Here is a 19070-nt window from a genome sequence, read left to right as displayed (position 1 = left end):
ACCGGGTAGGGGCGACGGGGCTGAGGGAAAACGGGGCGCTGGGGAGCGGGGCTGAGGGGGAAACGGGGCGGGGAGCGGAGCTGAGGGGAAACGGGGAAGGGGCAGGTGAACGCGCACAGGATAGAAACCCGCGAAGGGGAAAGGGGGGGACGCAGAAAGGGGGGCAGGTGAACGCCGACCCGGTAAAAGCGAGGGTGTGAGAGGGGTGCAAACCGGAGGGGGCAGGGTAAGGAGCGGAGGGGACGCGGGCCCGGTAATAACGCGGCGGAGGCGGGGCACGAGAGAGATGGGGGGTTAAAAAATAAAAATGGGGGTGCGGCGGGGCTGAGGGGAGAACGAGGGAGGGGGATACGAAACGGCACCGGTAATAGGAGGGGAGAAGCGGGGAGCTGAGGAGAAAACGGGGGGAGATGGGGCACGATGAAATTGGGGGTGCGATGGGGGGAGCCCAGGTGAAAACGGAGGCGGGAACAAGTAGGAAGGGAACTAATAAAAATGAGGACCTGAAGAAGCAGGGGGTCAGGGGAATTGGGGAGACAAAAATTGAAGACTGAGAAAATAGAGTGATAGGGGTCCCGGGAACAACCAAGCCTTGTTAAAAGGGGGAGGGAAAGGAATGAGGATGGAGAATCAAATCTGGGACCTGAGGAAGCCGGGACCCGAGGCAGAGACCAACACAGGGGCTGGGGGTAAAGTAGGGGGTGAGGAAGGAGTCAGCAGGGCCGTTTGAAAAGAAATGGGAACCAGAAAAGGAAAAGCCCCGTGGAAAATGGAGGGCGAACCTTGCATGCCAAGGTTAAAATGGGCGGTGAAAAGGGGGCATCGAAAAAGAGTAGGGGTCCCAAAAATGGGCAAGCTGGGTAAACATGGGTGTGACCTAGGAGGACTGAGGCAAAAGGGCCCCCAGAAAGAGGTCTTCGTGGACTGGTGGGGACAAGAGAAAATAGGCAGAGGTAAATTTTAGGGGGCTCAGAAAACAGGTTTGGGTTAAACACACACACACACTAAAATGGAGGGACTGGGTTTAAAAGGACATGGGAAACAGGTTCAGGTAGGAAACGGGTTTAGTTATAAAGGAAGTACGCATAAAATGGGACAGCTTTGCTAAAGAGTTGGGTGACTCGGAGTGCAGTAAAGAAAGGGGGAGAAAGGAATGACCTAAGAGGAAAGGCCTAGAAAAGGAAAAGGGAATTGAGTAACCTCAAGTGGGAGGTGAGGTGAGACATTGTGGGGACTACAATTAGCTGGGCCCAGTGAAAATCTCCAAAGCTACCAACAATTACAGGGACCAGACTGCTGATGTCAATTGTCTTTTCAGTCCTCAGTTCTGTGTTCTCCATGATGACTGCTACCCTAGCCCTTTAATGTTAGAGAGCCTGCAGTCTGACCCAAAAGGGGCATATGTAGGGAGGAAAAAACACGGGAGAATGTGTCTCAGTAGTTGTAAGAGGGTGAGTAGTGTCTATAAATCATGGAAAAGAATAAAAAGGCAAGGAGGACAATAGTGTCACCAATATTGGGAAAGCTAGTAAAAAAACAGAGGTAAACCCATTTTCCCAAATCTTTCAGTTTACTAATCAAGTCTAAATCAAGCTCACTAAAGCATGTATTTAAAAATAACTTTATTCCATAATCTTAAAAAAACAAACACCCATATTATAATCTCAGATGAATTTCTCCCAGCTCACCTCCCCAACACCAAATAATAAAATGTAAATAATGCAAAGGGATCTGCTTATTTTGCTTTGCAGCCATTCCTGCCAGTCCTATGGTGAGAAATACCAGTTGGCACTTAATCACATCATAATAAATTGTACCCAGCAAGGATGATTTTCCAGGTGTCAGTGCATGGGTTATGGAAATTTTCCATCATGTGTTTTCCTGCTGCAGTAATAGGGCCTGTATGTGCTTGTGAGAAACTGGAGCTAATATCAAGGCCACAGGATTGCGGGAGCCCCTTCCCCAATGTGTCCATCAGGTATCGAGAAAAAGAAATGTCCATTGCGATAGCCCTGAAGTATTTATCTTCCTGGTTCTGATGAGATCTCCTGGTCTCTGAGTTCATAATACGTTCAGGTTAAGATTTTTTAAAAGCACAATGTAATAAGTTGGACTTTGCCACACAAAGTCTGTAACCCACTGTCAACATGCTTGTGGATTGTAGGATGGGTCATCTTAAAAGATAAAAAGCCCTAATTCTTTAAAAATCCTTAAAACTTGAAGACCCCCCAGTACCTGAACTCTTAACTGTCCCACCCATGTTAATGTGTACACAGGGCTCAGATACAAGTGACAGCAGTCACAGCTCAGCTAGTCAAGGGTTTAGAATGTTTGGCATCAAGACCCTGAAACTCCCATTTGCTAGCGGAAAAACCCTGCCTTGAAGATGTCCTATCAGCTGTGTGTGCAAGAGAAGAGGAAGTTGGCAGAAAGCATCTCAGTGAACTTGCAACTCATTCTCTGCGTTCTCAGCTGGGAATTATTTTCCCCTCCAGTTTCTTTTTTAAAACTATGGTTGCCTCTGTATAGTGGATGCTCAGATTCAGGAATGTAATAATCATCGAAGACTCTAAAGGCGATATTAGCGCAGTGTGCAGTTATTTTAGAAGCAACCTGTCTTAAGTATCCTGTTCTGAAGTGACACTTAGACGGGTTAGAGTGGTTAAGCACATGAAGTACCACACAGCAAAAGACCCAGGAGAACTGCAGTTCACAACTGTTCCTAGGGGTACAAAATTGCAGCCAGCTCCTGAGCTCCCTAGTGTTCTGAGATGGGGACAGGGCTCACTTCTAGTGACTTGCTCAGTTTGGTCCCTTCATTCAAGAAAATTAACCAACCCAAAACACACCTGCAGGGTAACCACGAAGACAACCAGCTTCATACCTTAGGAGTCCCTATTACCGGAGAAGGGAAGTTCTTTAAGCCCTAAGTCTTGCCCACCAGAGTAGGATATGCAATATTAAAGAACGCAAATTCAAGTCAGATTTTTATGCTTAGCACACACCTTTTGCACCCTTATAAGGCCCCTGACATTTAAAAGAGATGTGAAATTGGGCAAAAAAAAATCTCTAAACTGTACAGGGTTTTACTGGAAGCCATCAGCAGCTTAAACTCATCACAGGTTATTTTTCATTTGAAACTTAGCATTAGTGATCAGTGTATCTTCATAATATCCTTGAGGAAGAGGAAGGAAACAAGTTTCCCCAATCCCATTTCTGAGATTGAGAAACAGGCCAGGTGAACTGGTCTGCCCAAGGAGTACTTATCACCAGATCCTCCCTTACGAAACATTTCTCCTGTTTTCTTTCAAAGCCACAGGAGAAAGGAAGAAGGGGAAAAGCTGAAAGCTAATAGTGTTTCACCTAAGAGGATTTTGTATAAATATGAGGCTCTGCAAAATGTGAGGTTCTAATGAGAGGCACTTCCTCTTATGGGCCACTACCTCTTTTGAAAAGAATTGTATCTCCAGGGAAGCGAACGTAGTCAGAAGAGCTCTGATAATACTCTCATCTGAAACCATCTGCAAAGGAAGACTGAAAGGCTCAGGCAACAGCTTGCAACTTAGAGTTGACATTTTTTCTTCCACTAGGGAAGGCAAAGGAAGAGAGAAAGAATATCATCTATTGAGCACCTGTTAGGCACTTTCACGTCCAAAAGCACCTCATTTAGTTCTCACCGTCACCCTGTAAGGTAGATGTGATTTCACCTATTTTGGAGAAAAGGCAGTTGAGGCCCAGGGGGAGAGGTAAAGCCACAGCCCACGCCCATGAAACAAGCAACAAGACCCAGATTCAAGCCCAGACGTTTCCAACTCCCAAACCTAACCCTAACTGCCACCCTCTGCCTAGCATCAGTAGCTAACACCTCCTCACCTTTTCCAGTGAGCTGACATTTTTACCTGTTTCCTCAGCTTACCTGGGCAGTGATAAAGGAAGTGCCCCAATCACCCCACACTATCCCCTGGTGTGCTGAGGTAAGCTGGTTACAGACCTTTCACAGTGACAAGGGACAGTGAGGCCCAGGGCCTCCTCCCACTCTGGCTCCCCCCAAATCAGCATCAGTCAACCTGGATAAAGCCAGGAGTCAGAGTGAAAAGGGCACTTCAGATGCCAAACGCAGCTTTCCCCGACACACTGCCCATTCCCAAAGTTTTTTAACACTGAGAAATGTTAGAGCATATCAAACCAATTTTTTAAAAAACGGAAGGAAAGGTGTGTAGGTGTGTGTGTGTGTGTGTGTGTGTGTGTGTGTGTGTGTGTTGCTGAGAGCCCCAAACCATTTTAAGCCCTCAGGCAGGGGTGCAAGTTAAATCAAAGCAAAAGGAAAAGCTCATCTTCACTGTAGCTTTCCAAGCTTTTAAGACAGGATAATGAAGGACAGTGGTCTTCTTTAAACTGGCCTGTCTTCTTCTTGAATGACGTCACTCTGCTGCTCACTGCTGTCATCTATACAGGAGGGAAAAGTAGATCTGACGAAGTGATCTCAATAGAGGTGACCCTGTTTCCACCACCAGTCTTCAATCATCTCAATTTCTAGTCCTTGACTGGTGAGCCTCGGAATCAAATTTCATGGAGGAGCAGGTGGGGCAGGGTGTGTGTTGACCTTTCACCTGTTCTTTCCACTCCAAATCTTCTAGACATGCTTGACACTGTCCTCCCTTCATACCCTTGGTCCATGCCATTCCCCTCACCTGGAAAGCCCTCTCTCCTTTGTGCTCATTCAAACTCAACTGTCCTGAAAGACTTGCCTCATTCTCCTGAGGTCCTGTAATTTTTAAACATATCATCCATTGGGCAATTAATCAAATTCCTCCTTGCTTACGCTTCTCTACTGCTTTCTCAAGGTGTTGGTTAAATTTTGCCTCTGTTTTAATTTTCCCCGCATTTTAGTCTGTTCACCCTACCTCGTCTCCTAATGCACCCTATATGCAGATTTTATTGGTCTTTCTTTTCTAGTCTCCAGCAGTGTCTTTCCCAGAGCAGGCCCTTGGTCAATGTTTGTCAATTTAATCATTGTGTTGGAAGTTGACAGTAGACTCTCAGGTTCCAGATTAAACTTGAACTACCTTCTCCAGCCTTTCAAAACTCAAACTCACATCTTAGAGCTTGCCTACTGAGAAGCTCACCACAAACCTTAGTGCTTCTAAGGAAAAAGCTCACCTTGCAGAGCCTGAAGTCCATTGCCCATCCAATCTACATTCCCATTCACCAGTGCGGTCACTCTATGAATGTGGCCATGCTTGGGTATTTCTTTCGGCAACTCCTCCCTCTCACTTGCTTCCTCTTCCACCTCTTGCTCCTCTTCTGCAGCATCTTCTTCCACCTCCATCTCTTCTTCCGATTCCACCAAAACCATGACATCACCCATGTCTTGCCCCCTAATTTCCAAAGGGGGAGAAATAAACAAGAAGATGCCCTGTTTTATTTTTTCCAACATCAGCCCTTGATGAATAGAAAACATTAGATTCTTTGCAACCCCTTTGGTGACATGGAAAATTCTTTCTGTATGCAATTTGGTTAAGTCATGAGGTGACAGATTGGAATCTCTCAAAGAGATACTGCCATAGAATGCTACAGATAATCTTATCTTGTTCTGGGTGAGTTTTATCCCCCCACCCCACCCCCCGCCACTGCAACTTGGGAAGGTGACCTCAGGGCCCCAGGCACCTACCATTTCATTATGGTTTCCCTCACAGCACGTACACAAATGCTCTGTTTCTTTGCTGAAATGCCCCTATTTCTGCTCCACTAACTGAAATTTCTCCTGGTCATTATTTAAGGCCCAGGTAAAGTCCTCTCCTGAACCCCTGAAGCCCTGAACTACCAATGCATTTGGAGTCCATGCCCAGCGGTTTAGCATTTAATTGCTCTTAGTTTATTGCAGGGTTGGCCTCTCCAGCCAGACAGTTCATTTCTTAAAGAAAGAAGAACACATGCCATGGGCCAGTCACACTCCTGGGAACACTACATTCTCATTTAATCCTCACAGTCTCCCTCTGGGAAATAGATGAGAAGACAACGGCTCAGAGAAGGTTCAGGGATTTCCTTCCCAAAAGCACAGGGCTTGGGAATGGTACAGCTACTATTTGAATCCAGGTCCACAAATTCCAGAACCTTTTCTCACTAGGCCTCACTGCTACCTCCTATGAGAAATAAGCCTGGGGAATGACAGACTTACTGGGAGAATGGCCCTCAAATACATGGCAGTAAAGGTAATACTTTTCCCATGGAAGATGGTCCCAGAACAACAATATCCCCTCATTATGAATGACGGTCCCAAAACAATAATGTCCCATCTTTATTAACGGGAAAAGAGGAACAAAGAGAAGAGTTCTTTGCTCCCACTCACACTCTCCTTAGAAAATGAAATACACAAGTTCCAGTTAGTTACTTTGCCAGTACTGAGGTTTCCTATGGGAGGGTCTTTGAGGTATGCTCAGACTAGTGTTTCCAAACATGCTGTCAGACTATTAGGCTGTTTTTAGAAAATTAGGTAAAATAAATGCATAACTGACTGGTTCAATACATACAAATTGTCTTTATGCCTCAATAACAGCCCAACAATGTACCCCACCCTGAGGTCTGGCATTGTAAAAAGAGCACAGACTTTGGAATTAGTCAGACCTAGGTCTGAATGCAAGCACTGCCATTTACTTCCTGGATGAGTTTGCAGAAATTATTTCACTGAGCCTCCATTGCCTTGTCTTGAAAATGGAGATGCCACCTCCACCCTGAAGAGTTTATATGCAAGGATTTATAATGAGGCCTAATGAAGCCCCCAGGGCAGTGTTGGCACATGGTGGGTCCTCAACAGTAGTTGCTATTATTGTTCTCACAAAAGGAAACAAAAGAGCAGTGAACAAAGATCATGGAAATGGGTTTTTGACTTGAGTCTTGGGAACACTCACCTGAAAGTGTTTCCTACTAAAGAGAGAAAGGAAAAAAAAAAAATTAACATCAAATAACATCCACTTCGGCCTCACAAAAGTTTTTAATCAATCTAACATTTACAAAAGAATGGTCAATGAGAAAATTGACCCAACGTGAGAGGTGACAGAATGTTCTGGAATGGTACTTAGGGGCTTCATTATTACACATTTGGACCCAATGAAGCCTATAGAATGGGGCTTCAGGTGGGAGCATAGCCAGGGCCTCCTTCCCCCACCCACACCTTTGTAAAAAGCCTGAAAGAGAAGCAGAGGGACCCAAGGAGTCCTTACATTTCCAGCAGAACGCAGGACTATAATACAACATAAGCCCTGAGATAATGGCCAGTCCCAGAAGAAGGAGGCTCACGATGGTTCCCACAATTCCCACGATGTTTAAAGGTTCTGGAAAGACAAATCACACTGTTGACTCTTTTACCTGACACGCGTGCAACTGGGAGAGCTAGACTTCCCCCCCATTCCCCCATCCCCCCCACCCCCCATTTGCCTGAGTTCTAGTCTTATCTTGGTTTCATGATGTTGGGCAAGGCATATGACCTTTCTTTAAAGCAAGATAAATATCTCATCTCCCTACTTCAGACAGTGGGATCAAATGAAGCGTGTGATGCAAAAGAACATTGGAAAGTTAAAATCGCTATGTATCTACCATACATCAAGACTATAAGGCCACAGTAATGAAGAGTAATTACTATTAAGAGTAATTAAGAGTTATTGGTGCCACAATAAACAGTGATCAATGGAACAGAATAGAGAATCCAAGAACAGTCCGACACATAAAAGGAAATTGGATATATGACAGATTAGTGAGTAAAAAAGGAGCTAGTCAGGAAATGATGCTGGAACAAATGGCTATCCAATTTGGGGGAAAGGGGGGAAAATTTGATCCACACCATTCACAAAAATCAATTCTAGATGGATTAAAGATTTAACTGTGAAAAGCAAAATGTTAAAACAGGTAGAAGAAAATATGGGAGAATATCTGACTGTGGGACAGATAAGAACTTTAAGACATAAAAATTGCTAATGATATAAGAAGAGATTCGTAAATCAACTACATTAAAGGAAAAATGCTAATCAAAGGATACCATAAAGTGAAAAAGACAAAAGGAACTTAGCAAAGATATTTGTAACACATAAAACTAACAAGGAATTGGTATGTGGAATTTCTAAAGACTATATATCTATAAGGGGTAAATATCAAAAGATGCCAATAGGTATGAATTTCACAAAGAAATACAAATAGCAAATAAACATGAAATAAAGCTCAACCTTCTTAGTAATCAGAGAAATTCAAATTAGAACCACAGTGAGATTCCATTTTATACCTATTTGATGGATAAAAATCACAAAGCCTGTAGGTGAAAATGTGGAAAAACTCGACACTCTTATCTACTGCTATTACCAATGGAAATTGATACAATCACTTTGGAAAATAATTTGGTTATCTCATAAAGAGAAAAATGCACATAACCTGCAGCCCTTCATTTCTACTCTTTGAACAATCCTGGAGAAATATTTGCCTGGGGGACCCGGCATGTATATACACACAGGAGTTGGGGTAAAATATTTTCATAGCAACACTGTTCATCACAGAAAATAAAAAAAAATCAGAAATAATACAAACATCCATGAGCAGGAAAATCAGTAACTTAGTTGTGTAACAGTGACACAATGGAAAATTATATGGTGGTAAAGAGGTACAAAGTATAATTACACACGTGGGCATGAATAAATCCTAGAAACAAAATGTGAAGTGAAAAAAGCAAGTCACAAAAGACTATATTTGTATGCTAACAACCATTTTTTAAACTCAAAAACAAGTAAAAGTAACATGTTATTTAGGTATGTATACATATGTAGTAAAATTAAACAAAACAAAAAACATGCAATTCAGGATAGTGGTTATCTTTTTTAGGAGGCCCAGGATGAGACTAAAAAGGGACCTACGGGTAGATAAAATATCGGATTCTCACTTAAATTTGGTTTTCATATAAACAACAAATAAATTTTTAGAATAAGCATTCCTTGTACAATATTTGGGAATACTTATACTAAAAAAAATTATTTTTTTTCTGAAATGCAAATCTAAGTGGGTATCCTATTTTTTTACTTTTGATGTTGTTACCTAAATCTGGCCACAAAACCAACCAGTAACTTTAGAAACATCAGCACTGTTCTGTTTCTAAGTGGGATGATAGTTTCTTGGGTGTTCATTCTGCTACTATGCCTTACAATTTACATTTTTATTTTAAAGTATACTTCATATTTATATATTTTTCATAGATAGATATTCTTTGGGATATTATAGATAATAAGTAATTTTTTTATCCGTCTGCAAATAGTAGGGGCACTGAACATTAATTTTTGCCATCCAGTGTCAAACCACAGGCAAGCCGATGTGCCTGCTCCCAGATGGCAGTGACCCACAAGTAGGGAAGCACCAAGCTGTCCTCATGCTGGTGCTAGGTCCTCTGAGGCTCTCAACCTACCTCCTTTGGGGCTACTGCTATCACTGACCTTTCACATTCAGCCAGATGTCCACTTCCCTCACCCCCACTGGGTTCTCAGCCCGGCAGACATAGTAGCCCTCATCCAGGTCCTGGGAGCAGTTCCGGATGGTGAGGGTGGAGCTCTGGCCAGTCACGGAGATGAGATGGCGGCTATTGGGCTGGATGATCGTGTCAGGCTGCGTGAGGTTCCTCAGCCACAGGATCTTGGCGTGGGGGTAGGCTCCAGTCACTTGGCAGCTGAGCGTCACATTGCCCCCCACGAGGCAAGTCTTTATGGGCTCAGAGAGAATGGAGGGACTCTCTGGTGATCATAAGAAGGTGAAGAAAGACAAATCCTTAAGGAGATTTAAGCCGTGGCCTGAGAGTTTCAAGAATAGTATTTCTTTCCTAATGAAGCAACTGCGGGTATTTCCGTACCACACCTGATCCTACAGAATAATAAAAGCTAACACTTATTGAGCATTTACTAAGGGGTAGTCACGGGTACATGTTTTAACCCAATTAGTTCTCACAGTCACCCTGTCATTTCCATTTTGCAGATGAGGAAACTGAAGCACAAAGAAAGTTAAGTAACTTGCTCAAAGTCACACAACTAAATAAATGATGCAGCTAAGATTTAGGGACCCAACTATCCTGGTTCGCCCAAGACTGAGGGAGTTCCTGGAACATAGAGCTTTCAGTGCTAAAACTGTGAAAGTATTGGGCAAACTAGGGTGAGTTGGTTAATCTATGTAAGATTGGAACTCAGTGTCGGGCTTCTGTAGTCCACGTTCTTTACTTCTATGCTATAGGCTTGTACGTATAATAACACTGATTATATTAAAAAATGGGCATACAGGGGCAGCCAGTTAGCTCAGCTGGTTAGAGCGCTGTGCTCTTAAAAACAAGGTTGCCAGTTCAATCCTCGCATGGGCCACTGTGAGCTGCTCCCTCCACGACTAGATTAAAGCAACTACTTGACTTGGAGTTGATGGGTCCTGGAAAAACACACTTAAAAAAAAAAGGATGAAAAAAAAACACAAAATGGCGTACAGCCTGACAAGGGTGTTCAAGGGGACAATAAGGTAGCAGTAGTGATTTCCTGTTGCTGCTGTAACCAATTGCTACAGACGTAGTGGCTTAAAACAACACAGAGTTATCCTTTTACAGTTCTGGAGGCCAGAAGTTCAAAATGATCTTATGGGGCTACAATCAAGGTGTTGGCAGAGCTGGTTCCTTCTGGAAGCTCTAGGGGAAAATCCATTTTCTTGTTTTTTCAGCTTCCTGAAGCCACTTGCATTCTGTGGCTTGTGGCCCCTTCTTTGCATCACTCCAACCTTTTGCATCTGTTGTCATATCTCCTACCACTGAGTCTGACCCTTCTGCCTCCCTTTAATAAGGATTCTGGTGACTATCCCCACCTGGATAATCCAGCATAATCTTCCCATCTCAAAATCCTTAACTTAATCATATCTGCAAAGTCCCTTTTGCTGTGGACGGTGACATAGTCACATGTTGTGCGGATTGGGACACAGACATCTTTGGGGAGCCATTATTCTCTCTACCACAGGTCTGTCCTAGAAATGCATATGGTGTCCCAGTGGTCTTGGGGTCTGGGCAGGACATAAGGAGCTGTACAGTTACCATAGCGATCCCCTTGTTTTCCCAAAATGCACACCCATCTTGGGGGATTTATTAAGTCCATATTTTCAGCAGCTGAAGGGTACAGAGTGGCATGTTGGGTTCCCGCCCGGGAGAGTGAAACTACACACTTCTCCTTGGCAGTTGTTCCAAGAGAGAATCTAGGGTTTCACTGCTGGCATCCTGGGAAGAGGGAAGGGGTAAGGGGGTGGGGAGTGGAACAGCCCAAAAGCCTCTGTCTTTAGGTCAGGTCAACAAAAGATCCCCCAAACCGAAGTTTGTTCAGGGCACTCACACATTGTACCCCTTCTTGGATCAACTGTCAGGTTCCCCTCCTATGTTGCTACATTGCACCTTCTCCTGTCTGGTTAACCCAAATTTCCTTTGGGGTCACAAAGCCAGCAGGTGACAAACCTCAGTATGTTTCTATTTTGGAGCCTCTAAACCAAAGTTTGAGAAATGCCCCCCAGATCCTTTATTAAAAGCAAAACAATTTGGCCAATCTTCCCCCAGACTCTAAACAAAGATCATGTACATAAATACACTTTTGCTAAACACAGCATTCACCCCTCAAAAAGCCGAGTCACTCATCCAGCTGGTGTGGCACCTATAAATTCAGAGTTTCGCTTAAGAGGATGCTGTGTGCAAAGGTGGGGTCAGAGGTTGGGGGGGGTGGGGGGGTGTCATGCAGGGTCCCTCAGAGATATGCAAGAGATGGGTGACATACTGGGGCCTTCACATACTGGGCTGGCTAATGCTGCAGCTTATCATGAATTGAGTTGGTTTCTGCAGTTTAGGGGCTTACATGCCATTTAAAGAGAGCTCTGGCCAACAGGAATCCCCAAAAGTATCAGTTTTCATCATTTTGGGGGCTACGCTGTTCTGCCTCCCTAAGGTGGGTATTCACATTGCCTGTCAATGACTCACTAGTCCTCCCAAGTGAAATAACCCAGAGGCACCCTCTCTCCCAAGGGCCTTGCTACTCAAAGTGTGGTCTGTGGGCCAGTAGCTCCGGTACTTCCTGGGAACTGATTAGAAATGCAGAGTCTTGGGCCCACCCCAAACCTAGAGACTCAGAATGTGCGTTTTAATCAGACTCCTAGGCAACTTGTATGCACATCAAGGCTTGAGAAGTGCTGGGCTTGAGTGCACCTGAGGGAAGGGAGGAGAACTGGACAATGTCAGAGTCAAGAGGGTTCCAGGCTCTTGTACCTGCTTCCTATGCTCCTGGGATTGGGAAAACTTCCTGTCAGCATCCTTCTCTAGAAACATTCCTTCTTAATCCTGAGCACATATTTAGATTCAAATTATTGGCCGATGCTTAGGGGCCACAGGAATGATGATTTAGGCATGAGCTGCAAATAAAATTGGGAGGGTTGGGGGGACAAAACCTGTCAGCTGCCGCTGCCATTTTCACCCCATCTCAGCATCAGGCCATCATATATTCACTTTCTGGGACTTACTGTCTGTACCACACTTCAGGAGTCCTCATTATATACCACTCTGAGTGTGTGTACGGCTTTCCAGTTGCACGAATCAGGGCAAGTCCGTTGCCTCTGTTTTTCATTCATAAAATGGAGCGTAGCAGGTTGAATAGCATCCTTCCCCAAATTCATGTCCACCTGGAACCCCAGAATGTGACCTTAATTGGAAACAGGGTCTTTGCAGATGTAATCAGTTAAGAATCTCAAGATGAAATCATCCTGGATTTGGGGTGGACCCTAAATCCAACGACTGGTGTATTATAAGAAGAGAGGACACAGAGAGACACACACACAGAGGAGAAGACCACACGAAGATACAGGCAGCGACTGACCGGAGCGGTGCAGCCACAAGCCAAGGGATGCACGGAGCCACCAGACGCAGCAAAAAGCAGGAAGGTTTCTCCCCTGGAGCCTTTGATAGCAGTGTGGCCCTGCTGACACCTTGATTTCACACCTCTGGCCTCCAGAAATGGGAGAAAATAAATTTCTGTTGTTTCAGCCACCAAATTTGTGGTACTTTGTTACGGCAGCCGCAGGAAACTAATTCCCACAATAATATGAGCACTCGGTTTATAGGGTGACTGAGGACTAAACAAGGTATGTGTGGAGAACACTTAGCACAGCACCTTACACACAGTTTGTACACAGTACACGTTCCTGTCACTAATACTGTAACATTTCACGTTTACCAGTCTTCTCTCTCCATTTTAAGGCAAGGATTCTGTATTCCTCTACAGTACCCAGCACTGTGCTGAGTGCCCGACACCTACACAAAAAGATTTGCTGGATTAGGTGCGAAAAGAAGTCCCAGAGGAGACAGCAATCCCAAGGAAGGCAAGGGCTCTACTGTCAGACCAACCTGGGCTAAGTGAGGGCTCAGTCACTTACAAGCTGGGTGGTCTCGGGTAAGTTCACAGAATGTCATCATTTGCAATTTACCTGTCATCCTGGCTCATTTGCAGGCTATTATGAGGGTTATACATAACATGTTAATAACCAGGAAACAGGAAAAGAACTTCTGAGCACAGAAACCTAAAAGAACAAGACGGATGGAGGTGACCCCTTCAAAATCAGAAACTGCTTATTACTAGCAGAAATGCCATACATGTAGTTTAGGAGCAAAATAGGCCAGAAAAAAAATACCTATAACGTATGACAGTTCTATGAAATTAACTGACAAGGTTAGTATAAAATACTCTTATGGAGTAACAAGAAAAGATGAACAAACAACCCAATAGAAAAATGGACAAAATGGGAACAGATAATTCGATGATATATAGGGAGGCACTAAGCATATGAAAATTATCAACCCTGCTGGTGGTCAAAGAAACCCAAATTAAATCAATTATGCCCTGTCTTCACTAGCAAATAGAAAAAGTTTAAAAACTGTATGAGAACACTCAGCATCAGGAGAAATGCTGGGAAATGAGAACCCTCACACAGACTTTCTACACTGAGTAACTGCCGTGGGTACAGAGCTTTTGTGGGGGGTTGACAGAAATGTGCTGGAATTAGACAGTGGTGACAGTATACACCATTGTAAATATATGAAGAACTACTGAATCATACCCTTTAAAATAGTGAAGTTTAGGTTACGTGGATTATATCCCATTTTTTTAAATTTGCAAAACAACAGTTGGGCTGGATTTGGCCCGTGGAACATGGTTTGCTAATCCCTGTTCTAGAGTAAAAAGCGAGTCTCGGTCCCTTCCATTGCCCGAAGCCAGGTACAGTACCTACACAGAGGGGACCCGAGGGGCATGTTTGCTGAATGAGTCAGAGGGAAGGGTCAACCATCTGAAAGTCCCTTGCCCGGGAAAACACGCACCTCCTGCTATAGCCAGGCTGACGCCTCAGCATGTCAGCTCTGCACACTGTACCTCAGAGGATAATCCTGATAAACTGTGAGGAAAATCTCACCGCAGCCGATAAAACCCAACATGCTCCGGTCCCCGCTTAACCGTTGTATATATTGATTTCCTGGGCTGCTGTAACGAAGTTCCACAAACTGGGTGGCTTAAAACAACAGAAACTTATTCTCTCACAGTTCAGAAAGTCAGAAGTCCAGAATTAAGGTGTCCATAGGCTTGATTCCCTCTGAGGCTCTGAGGGAGAAACCATCCCATGCCATTCTCTTAGCTTCTAGTGGTTGTCAGCAATCCTTGGCATTCTTTGGCTTGTAGATGCATCACTCCAGTATCTGCCTCTATCACCACAGGGCATTCTCCCTGTGCGTCTGTGTCCAAATCTCCCTCTTCTCATAAGGATACCAGTCACTGGAATAGGGCCCACCCTAATCTAGCACGACCTCATCTTACCCTAATCATATCTGCAAAGACCCTTATTCCAAATATGGTCATATCCACAGGTACCCAAGGGTTAGGACTTGAACATATCTTTTTGGGGGACACAGTTCAACCCACACTAGCCTTATGGTACCTCAAGCAGAATACTCTGGCTACAATGGCCTTCTCTCAGTTCCTCAAATACCAAGTATGTTTCTGCCTCAGGATCTTTGCTGTTACTTCTGTCACGAATACTTGGTCCACAGATCCTTACCTGGTCAGCTCCTTCTCGTCCTTTAGGTCTCAGCTCAAAACATTACTGCCACACTGCTACCCTTCCTGTAAGAGCCTCTCTTTTACACATACATTTTATTCTCCTCATAATTATTATCCCTATCGGAACCTATCTTGTTTTTGTATTTTCTGTCTTCTCCTCTCCGCTCCACCCAGAAGAATTTAAGTTCTGTGAGAGAGGAATAGTAATGGTTTTAAAAATATGTCCAGAAATTTTTGGACACTCTTCCCTACAATACGTGGTGCCTTAAAAAAAAAAAAAAAATGGTGCCTAATTCTCCCCACTGTCCTTGAAAGTGGATCCAGACTGAGTGAGTCACTGTGAATGAACAGAAGGTGGTGGGAGGGATGCCAAGTGACTTCGGAGGCTAGGTCATAAAAAAGATAGCACCTGCCTGTCTCACTTCCTTTTGCATCACTTGCTCTGGGGGAAGCCAGCTGCCATGTTGTGAGGACCCTCAAGTAGCCCTGACAGGCCCACCTGGAAAGGAAGCAACTTCCAGGTGTGGGACTGAGCACCTTAAAAGTGGATGATTTCAGCCCTCCCAGCCGAGTCTTACAGCTGAGACCCCAGGCATTGTAGAACCATCCCCACTCGGCCCTGTCTGAATTTCTGGCCCACAGAAATTGTGAGATAATCAATGATTTGTTGTTATAAGCCATTATGGTCGGGGGTAATTTGTTACATCACGGAGATAACTAAAAAACAAAAGAACTTTTCTTGTCTTGCTTACTACTCCATCTCTAGCACCTCGAAACTGTGCCTGGCACATAGCAGGTGCTTACTTAGTATTTGTCAAGTGAAAAAACAGCTTGGACTAGGACCAAGAAGCTTGGTTAAGCATCTTTAAAGTTTCAAAGGGAGGAACATAAAGCAAAAGAAAGGAAGAAAGGAAAGGAATTCAGTTTTAACTCTGACAGCCTTAGATTTCTTTCCCAGACCTTCTTTCACATGGTTCTCCCAGAAGGTGGGTAGACCCCAACCCCAGGACAAGGCAAGCCAGACTCACTGATTTGTACCACGCAGCTGGCTCCCGACTCGGGCCCCACGATGTGTCTCCCAACACATTTGAACTTCCTGCCATCTGACAGCTGGGACCGGTTCAGCATCTCCACTCCCAAATTTGACGTCCCCACCATCACACCGCCTGGCTCTTCTGTCCACAAGAAGTTAGGGTCTGGGTAGCCGCCATCCCAGAGACAGGTGAGCTGCAGCAGGAACGATCCTGGTGGTATCTCTGCCCAGCACTGAAGGGCTGATGGAGGGGGAGCTGCAAAACACCGGAGGAAAAGGTGGGCTTAATCACAGACTAAGATGGGCCACTGGGCTGGCGCTAAGGACTATGGAACCAGGGCATCAGAGAAACATCGACTCCAGTAGTTACCTTGAAACAGCTCCTCGCACACATTAGTGTCTGACAACAGTCAGGTTTCCTCTGCCGAGTGTTAAATCTCTGAGGACATGGGCCTCATTTATCTTTGCATTTCTCACTAACAGCGTGTGACTATGGAAGTTTAAATTAATAAAATAAAATAACAAATTTAGTTCTTCCATCACACTACCCACGTTTCAAGTGCTCGGTAACCACATATGGTGGGTGGCTACTGTATTAGACTGCACAGAACAGAACATTTCCATCATCACAGAAAGTTCTACTGGACAGTTTTGGTCCTTAGGCGGAGGGAATTACAAGTGGCATGTACCCCCAACATAACTTTCTTTGTACTATGCACATGTATTACTAAAAAAACACAAATATTTAACAAGTTACAAACCTATAAATCCAATATAACCCATGAGCTGATAAATATAAATATATATATGCATATATGTGTATTATGTATATATTACATGTGTATATTTTTATATAATACACATAAACAGAAATAAATTTGGATCTTATATTGATGGGCAGATAGGTAGCATCTACGAGAAAAATTATTGAAAATATCAAAATGATTGGCATACAAATGATTATCTTCTTTATACTCATCTGTTTCCCACAAGAAGCATGTATGACTTCATATACAATACATGTCATTTATGATAGAGAAAGCACAAGAGACTTATACAGGCTCTGAATAAGGCAAGAATTAGTAAAAGGTCATTATCCTGACCACCAATTTGTTGTGCTCATGCTCCCCTTCTGTAGCATGGATTATGAGTGCCTTCTGCATGTGTGCAGTTGTTCTTGTCCGAGACATCTGTATGTAGGTACACTTGGTTGTTGTTTTCATGAACTACTGGTTCCTAACAGAACTAGAGGGCCCAGGGTTCATGAAGAGAGTGTATGAAAATACATGAACGAAACAACAAAGTGTGGAATATTACTCAGCCATAAAAAGGAACGAAATGCTACAACATGCAAACCTGATGCTACGTGAAAGAAGCCGGACACAAAAGGCCACATATTGTGTGATTCCATTTATATGAAATATCCAGGACAGGCAAATGCATAGAGATAGAAGGCAGAGTGGAGGCTGCCAGGGGCTGGGGAGGAAAAGGGAATGGGAGGGACTGCTTAATGGATATGAGATTTCCATTTGGGGTGATGAAAACGTTTTGGAACTACATAGAGGTGATGGTTGCATAACACTGTGAATGTACTAAGTGCCACTCAGTTGTACTTTTTATTATGGTTAATGTTATGTACTTTCACCTCAATTTAAAAAAAGAAAGAAAACATCAATCTGGGCATTCATTTCCCTCTGTGGCTCAGAGGGACTCTCCCGTACCCTTACTTTGCAACAACCTTCTAGAAGAGGTGACTCCCTTCCTGACATGCAGCCCTGGGTGTGTACGTGAGTGTCGAGGGAGCTGCAGAAGCGTGTTAGAACCCATGCAGTGGCAAGCCTTTCTAGACAAAAGAGGCACAAACATGCAGTTCACAAAGGGTCAACGTGAGGGGACGGGAGTGCTTCTTACGCACAGTAGACCAGGAGCTCGGTGGTCACCTTTCGATGTCTCCTACTCAGGCTGTTCGTGGCCACACAGGTGTAGTTCCCTTGGAGGTTTTGCGACATCAGTAGCAGGGTGAAGTTGCTGACCGTCAGGTTGTTTCCGAAGGGCTCAGCCCTGGAGCCTGGGGCCTGGAACCACCACTCCACCATGGGCGGAGGCCGGGAGCTGCTGCTGCAGGTGAAGTCCACCTGGGAGCCCTTGGCCACGTACAGGGTGCCATTGGGGAGCATGCCGGTGGTGGAGATGTTGACTTCCACCTGGTCGGGGCCGCCTGGGCATGACAGAGGGAAAAGCGGGAGCGTTCATTTGCGCCCCTTACCAGTTTTAACAATCACATACGTGATCAGGAAGCAGTCAGTAAGGATGACAATCTCTATCGCATACTGACTACGCCATGACAAATGCTATGCTAAGTGCCCTTACACATACTTTCATTTAGCCCTGAGCGATCATGTGTCATTTGTCAGGGGGATCAATACTTATGGAAAAGGGAAAATGTAAATCGCTCCTCTTCCAAACCACTGGTGAGGAGGAAGGATATCTGTGAATGAAAGAGTTAACAGAGCAGGCCTGGGTTTGCAGTCCTTAGAAAGGTCCGCTTGTGAGGATGGCCTTGTCTGGTGACTGCGAACTTGGATTACAGGAGGGTCCCCACAATTCCCAGAACAGTTAAGAGTGGGGCTCACTGTGCCTAAACTGTTTACAGAAAGCGCGATTTATGCTGAACATCTGCTTTCCTTCTGAGAGCTTAGACTTTTGGTATGTGCTAGGCAGAAAGGATGCCTACATGACCAGCCCCCAATAAAAACCCAGGGTGCTGAGTCTCTCATGACTCCTGGAAGACAGCATTTTACACCTGTCGCCACAACTTGTTGCTAAAGGAAGTAAATGTGTCCATGTGACTCCACTGGGAACAGATTCTAGGAAGCTTGCTCCTTCTTTTCCCCAGACTTAACCCCACATGCCTT

The 19070-nt window shown here is 44.5% G+C and overlaps 1 protein-coding gene across 1 annotated transcript in view; it reads right to left on the bottom strand.

The window, feature by feature from the left end:
• Positions 1-1605: 1605 nt before the first annotated feature.
• VSIG10 (V-set and immunoglobulin domain containing 10) overlaps positions 1606-19070 on the bottom strand; it is a 30378-nt gene continuing 12913 nt past the window's right edge. The window contains exons 3-9 of the mRNA XM_019753949.2: positions 18071-18373; positions 16151-16411; positions 9465-9758; positions 7221-7331; positions 6909-6924; positions 5161-5378; positions 1606-4446 (exon numbers count right to left, since the gene is read on the bottom strand). Of these exons, the coding sequence (XP_019609508.2) occupies positions 4391-4446; positions 5161-5378; positions 6909-6924; positions 7221-7331; positions 9465-9758; positions 16151-16411; positions 18071-18373 (1259 nt within the window). The 3' untranslated portion in view covers positions 1606-4390. The remainder of the gene's footprint in view (positions 4447-5160; positions 5379-6908; positions 6925-7220; positions 7332-9464; positions 9759-16150; positions 16412-18070; positions 18374-19070) is intronic.

The sequence above is a fragment of the Rhinolophus sinicus genome, linkage group LG16 (genome assembly GCF_036562045.2).
Source record: "Rhinolophus sinicus isolate RSC01 linkage group LG16, ASM3656204v1, whole genome shotgun sequence".
In the NCBI taxonomy this organism is placed as follows: Eukaryota; Metazoa; Chordata; class Mammalia; order Chiroptera; family Rhinolophidae; genus Rhinolophus; species Rhinolophus sinicus.
This window is presented reverse-complemented; position numbering and strand designations above follow the sequence as displayed.